The sequence below is a fragment of the Nicotiana tomentosiformis genome, chromosome 1, assembly GCF_000390325.3.
Source record: "Nicotiana tomentosiformis chromosome 1, ASM39032v3, whole genome shotgun sequence".
Taxonomy (NCBI): Eukaryota; Viridiplantae; Streptophyta; class Magnoliopsida; order Solanales; family Solanaceae; genus Nicotiana; species Nicotiana tomentosiformis.
In genome coordinates this window covers 88,881,605-88,887,832 of record NC_090812.1, presented here as the reverse complement: position 1 = coordinate 88,887,832, position 6,228 = coordinate 88,881,605, and the positions used below count along the sequence as shown (strand labels likewise).

The 6,228-nt window shown below is 36.7% G+C and overlaps 1 protein-coding gene across 4 annotated transcripts; it reads right to left on the bottom strand.

The window, feature by feature from the left end:
* Nucleotides 1-563: 563 nt before the first annotated feature.
* Nucleotides 564-6,009, bottom strand: LOC104097515 (zinc finger CCCH domain-containing protein 53). 4 transcript variants are annotated; one of them, XM_009604080.4, is made up of 10 exons: nt 5,226-6,009; nt 3,692-4,916; nt 3,426-3,611; nt 3,155-3,340; nt 2,971-3,062; nt 2,591-2,842; nt 2,137-2,296; nt 1,735-1,965; nt 1,480-1,559; nt 564-1,352 (listed from the first exon to the last, which is right to left on the bottom strand). In XM_009604080.4, exons 2-9 carry the CDS (start codon nt 4,729-4,731, stop codon nt 1,526-1,528), a joined length of 2,181 nt encoding a protein of 726 aa, XP_009602375.1. In that variant the 5' UTR covers nt 4,732-4,916; nt 5,226-6,009; the 3' UTR covers nt 564-1,352; nt 1,480-1,525. The 4 variants fall into 4 exon arrangements, with proteins under 4 accessions (XP_009602375.1, XP_009602378.1, XP_009602376.1 ...); XM_009604083.4 differs by having other exon boundaries at nt 1,859-1,965; XM_009604081.4 differs by having other exon boundaries at nt 1,735-1,962.
* Between the last annotated feature and the right edge of the window lie 219 nt (nt 6,010-6,228).

The window sequence follows — 6,228 nt, the reverse complement described above, 5'->3', positions numbered from 1 at the left end:
ATTTATAACTCGTGCACATCCTCCTCCTTTGTCAGTCTTGATTCCACTTTATTCAATGGCGTTAAAACTCAATTTTTTTACTGACTTCTAGGGTAAAAAGATATTAAAAAATATGTAAAAAAGTAAAATATCTCTCTTTTTCATGCGCACACATTCAAAAAGCCACAGCCCCCAAAAGATTCCTGAACCGTTCACTCTTTGGTCATACGTGTTGTTTTCAAAATCTACTTTTCATATCTGTGTTTTGTCCTTTAAATAGAGTTTTAAAAACATGGTACAATCAATTATGCACATTGTACAATATGCATAAAAGAGAGAGAACATGGACAATCACATGGGTGTTGGTGAATAGGACCCACAAACCATGACAAATAGATAAATTTATGAATAGGCCCCACAATCAAGTGTCAGCACCATCCCATGTGCCTTTCTTTTCTTTTCCCCCTAACATATTAAAGAGGGGAAAAGGACAACTGCATTGAAGAGACAAATTCCTATAAAATAAAAAAAGAAATTACTATTAAAAAGCAAACACATTAAGAAAGAGACACCAATCAAGCTAATACATGAAATGAAACTTCCTCAATTTTCCTCCTTTTTTCTGTCTGTTTACATCTTGATTGATACTATCTAATGCTTATCAAATTACAACAAAAGGTTGAAATAAAATTAAAAAAAGGGTAGCTGCTACATATGGTAGAGACACTACCATTTCATTTTTGTACCTAAAAAGCGCCTGCTACTACTCCTTATCATACTAATAAAAATAAAACTATATGCTAAAACATATTAGTATTAAACCCCATTGAAGGATACAGTACAAAGTTACAACAAAACACTTTTCCTTTGCCTACTAAGTGAGTATTTCAAATTTACTTATATGGCATTTTCTTGAATTTACCTTCACTTGATGCCTTGATTAGTCTTCTGCCCTTCTGCTTGCTGCATCTTCTGTACAACTGATTACAACATAAAACTTGAAAAAAGAAACACTAAACCTTTGGGATGTCACACTAATACCCAAGAATATTGAGGGAAAGAGGAAGAAAATTACAGTCCCAAAAGTTGATGCTTTGGATTTTTCTTTTCACCTATGGCTAATTTTCCTTTTTGTTTTTCTTTTAACCTGTGGTCCAGCCTCAACTATCAGAAAGATATGAAAAAAAGATCTTAAAACATTACAACCCAGAGATGGGAAATGGCTGTCACACATCATATTTTATATGTATGCATATTTGTATAGTAGTAGTAGTAGGAGTAAGTAGTGTATGTATTTGCTGGCTGGCTGCTGGCTGGTTCTTGATACAGTAGTATTTTTGTTTTAAGTTACATTCGTCATCTTTCTTTCCTTCCTGTTGAAACAAATGACCACAAAAGACCAAAAAACAAGCAGCCAACATCAATAAAAGAACCAAGTACCAAGATGTTGGTAGTACTAATTAATTAGCCAAAGGATAAAAAAAATATGTGACCACTTACCTAAACTAAGGAAGCTACACTACGGAACATAACAAGCTGTCCAGGCCTACATTCCAATGGTGCCATGTCCTGAAGGGAACCTGCATTAATGTCCATTATTGGACTTTGCTTAGAATAATCATATCATATATAAACAAATAAGGAAGGATCTATATTAAGATACAATAGAGGGGTAAATCTGAACATTTTCCCTTAAAAAATATACTACTTAATAAAGAAGAGATTGGACAAACAAAGTGAAGTAGTGAAATGCACCTAGGCATTTGGAAGTAACATGATTTGAAAGGAGTGATGTCTAGTGCACTAGTAGCAGGAAACAAGGAGGAAGAAGGGATCATATTATTGTTAGCAGACGATGATGATGCATTTAATCCAGCACCTTTGTCAGCTTCTCCAGTAGTAACATCATTTGAGAAAGTTGTGATGAATTCTCCAACAGCTTTTGGTGATGCAAATGGACTATCTGGCAGATTATGCTCCAAACTGCTGAAACCAATCATTTATTGGTAAATTTGCTTGAATCAGAACCAGACAACAGAAGGAAATGCAGTTAATCAAATTGAGAAATTTACCAAAGTCCATTAACAGAGATGTATCCAAAAGTAATAAATACTAGCTTTGGCCAATTTCTAATAGTAATAAGACAACAACCATTACCTTTCTTGAAAATCATTTTCTTCGTTCTTGGAACTTTCTTTGCCATTGCTATTTTCATCTTTAGATGTGTAGCAGTCCCTGTCCTTTGCAGTGAGATTTGGGTTCTTTTCTTCTGGGGAAAAAGCAGCAAAATTGGCCATTTTTGGAGCAAAACCATTCTCTGAAACAAAATAAACATCAAATATCAATATCTTCATTCTGAAATCTTAGGCTAAAAACCCCATTTCCATAATTATTCAATCAACTAAGCTTCCATTTCCATCTATCCTTTTATTAGTAACCGAAAATTCTCCAAGGGCTAGCTCGCAACGGTCCGAATTTGGTGGATAATGGGACCGCCTCTTTACCCTTCTCCGCTTAAATGCAAAGTGTTCGAACTTGTAACATATGTATCGGCAACATCTATATTTCTATATTCTTTCACTCTATTCAAGCAAAAATCAAGATATTATACCTTCTACGGCTTCTCGGCTGCTAAGGTTGGGGGAATGAACAAAGTTTTGATTGAAGAAGCCTGGAGAGTGAGGTGGGGACGGGATAACAGCTCCCAATGAAAGGGCACGGTGATGGTTGCTCCTCTTGACATCAAGAAGCTGTAAATTCATCAGTCTCCTGCTTTGGAGCTCAATTGCTTGTTGCAGATCAGCTTGTTCTTCCAATTTTCTCCTCAACATCATGTCTTGACTATTGTAAAACATCCTTGCACCTATAAAAAAAATAAGTTGACCAAAATAAGTAAATGAAATTAGCATTTAAAGGTTAAAACTTTTGGGGAGCCATCACAGTCTACTGAAAAAAGAACACCAGAAATCAATCGCTAATGTTGATACATACCAAGCTGAATATCAAATGGATCTCTGGAGTCTAGGCCAGTAGGACTACCACATCCAGTAAATTCTCCTCTCTCCATCTGCTGCTGTTGCTTCCTGATGATTAATAACACCAAGAAAGAGAAATATTAATATAAAGAATACAAGGATCAATATAAACTGCATACCTGTAACTGAAGGATTAATACCTAAACTTTTCTGGGACTTTGCCCTTTTCTTTGTATGGCTTGACAAGTACCCTAGCATCACATACAAAATGAGGATTTCCTTTGGCAAGAATGGTCTTCACAGTATCTGGAAAAACAAATGTAACAAAACCAAACATCCGCTTTTGCTGGTATGGAATCCTCACATCCTGAACAGGCCCATAAGTGCTAGAAAAGGAAAGAATAACATGAATTAAGAAACCAGAACTTTCAATAAGGGCCAAGCTTAATTCATTGAATTAAGCAATTATACCTGAAATAATTGGAAACATCCTCTTCTTTGAAAGTACTGTCAGCTGGAAAAGTCAAGTAAATTTGCCTTGAACCTGGATTAGCTATCCCAGCTCCACCATTCAACCCAAAATCCCCTCTTTCAAAACGAATTCTGTTCAACTTATGCATGTCATCACCCATCATCAATGCAGCAGCAGCAGCTGCTCTGTAGAAATTTCCAGCCAAGTATCAGTCTAAAGTTCCAATTCAAACACAGAAAAAAAGAAAGGGGTTTTGTTTTCAAACCTGGGACTCTCAGCAGACTGCTGCAACTGTTGATGCTGAAGAAAGTTCATGCATTTGTTAGCAGCCACAGGAGAGAAAGGGAAGTTAGAAGAAGCCATGAGCTGAGAAGCAGTGGTTAGTCTTTGCTGCTGAGCTGTTGACTTAGATCTGAGAAGTTGTTGACAATGCTGCTCCATCATCTCAAACTTGCTTGGTGACCCCACAACTTCAGAAACCACCTCTCCAGCACCATGTAGGAACCTACAGCTACTTCCATTCTTACAATACCCTCTAGCAAAATACAGACAAGGTTTCCAACCAAATCCGCCACTTTGGTCATCACCACCTAAAGAAATATCACTCACAGAGCAACTCCTCCTATGGGATAGGCCGTTGACTGAGTTGCTACCCCAGTTGTATGAAGAGAAATCCCCACTTGGACTTGAGGCTAAATCTTGCTGCTGCTGCTGTTGGTGTGGGTAATAAACATCAGGATTTTTAGGACCCAAGGTTGGTGACCCATCATTCAAGAAAGAAAGTTGGTCCTGTAGTTGAAACTCATCTATCAAATCCATTTCTCCACTGCAATAAAAGGGTGGAGCAGAGGAATTCATAGTGGAGTTGCTGATTCCATTGGTGGAAGCACTAGGACTAACTAGATCAGTTTCTTGGAAGTCAGAGAAGCTAGGAGTAGTAGTACTCCAAGAAGCTGAAACAGTTGAAGACTGGTTGTTACTAGTTATGCTAAGAGGTGAAGGAAGGTTTATACCACCAAGAATCCTTCCACCAGAAGAATTCTGCCTTGAAAAAACACCACTAAAAGGTGAAGGTGAAGAAGGAGTTGAAGGTGTAGAAGAAGGTGAGTTTGAGGCAAGGCCAAGTTCTTTTCTTGCTTTAAGAATGACTGAGTGAACTAAAGCTTCTGGACCAAAAGCTAATCTGATCATTTCTTTCTCACCATGGTCTTGTATCAGAAGAATCCCCATAACTTTTGAGGCATTTTCAGGATCCAAATTTTGAATCCTTTGGTAAACTATTTTTGTAGCTTCATATGCATCCATAATTATCAGTCTCTTTTAGGGTTGGTAGTAGATTCAACTCCAACCCTCAAACTTTTCCTGTTTTCTTTTTGTCTTTCTTCAACTAAAGACTCAAGAAAAAGATCCTTTCTTTTTCCACCACCAACTAGCAACTATACCAGCTGTTTCTTAACAGGATTTAAGCTGCTCTTTTTCTCTTAGTCTTCCTGCATAAAACAACCAAGAAAAAAGGAAAAGAAAGTGTTAAGAGAAAAGTGGAAATCTCCCGCGGGGGAAGATGAAAAAAGGAGAGGTTTTCATAGGGTTCCCTAAGTTGAAAGAAAATAAGGTAGTTGTATTTCTCTATAAAGAAAGCTGAAAGCTTTAGTTACAACAGCAAACTACAAACAAGATAACAAAAAAACAAGAAGCAAAAGAAAAGAAGGAAAGAAGAGTAAAGCTGGAAACTTTCTTTCTTTCCTCTTATTTATTTTACCACAAAGATTAGCACTGATCTCAGAAGTACATGAGCTTACCCATAAAAGATCTCTCCCTTTTTCTACTACAAAATCTTTCAACTTCCTCTTTATTTCCACTTTCTTCCAATTTTCCTACATGGGGTTGTTAACAAACTAGAGTATAAACTGCAAAAGAACTAAACCACCGCCCCTCTATATTTCTATGAGCAGCCTGCAAGTATCAGCAGCAGCAGCAGCAGCTTGACAGCAACAGAAACAGCAAACCCATAAATATTTACTGGTAAGCAACAGTGTAGCACTTAATTTCAAAAAAACCACCCACCCCCACTTAAAAACAACAGCTTTGTTTTTTGTGTTTATGGGATAGTGAGTGAAGCTATAATCTTTCTTCCTTTCTTTCTCTTTCTATACATACAGATATACTAATCTTTTTCTCTCTTTCTTTCAAGGAGGTTAAAAAAAATAATCAGAAAGAAAGTAAGAAGAAAGAGAGGTGAGTGAGTTTGTGCTTAAGTGGATCCAGATCTACTGCACGTTCTCTCTTTGTTTTGCAATTTTAGCCTTCTGACACAGGAGCCCTCCATATTTCCTCTACTCTTCTCTAGTAGCTGCACCGAGGGTAGTGAATAATCCCAAGCGCGGTTTCGAGGCGCGTGTATTACACTCTCCCATGACAGGTGTGGGACCCATCTTGTGTTTTTTATACTCAGTAGTCTTCCATTATTTTTTTGTTTTCACCCGCCGCATAAGGTTTATAAAGGAAAAAGACATTTCTTATTAAGAATTTCTTTCTACTTTTAAATTTTTTGAATCCTAAACTTTTAATTAAAAAAGTTTATTCATCTCACGGCAATTGGTGATTTATATGAATTACTCTCTCAATTAAGTTTGTCGAAAATAATCTCTCCCATCGCAAAGGTAAGGTATGGTTTGCATACACTTTTAACTTTGTCATTTACATACCCACTTGTAAGATTTTTAATAAGTTTGTTATTGTTGTTATTCTCTCAATTCTAATTTATGTGATAATTTTTTTCTTTTCAGAACGAAAATGAATATC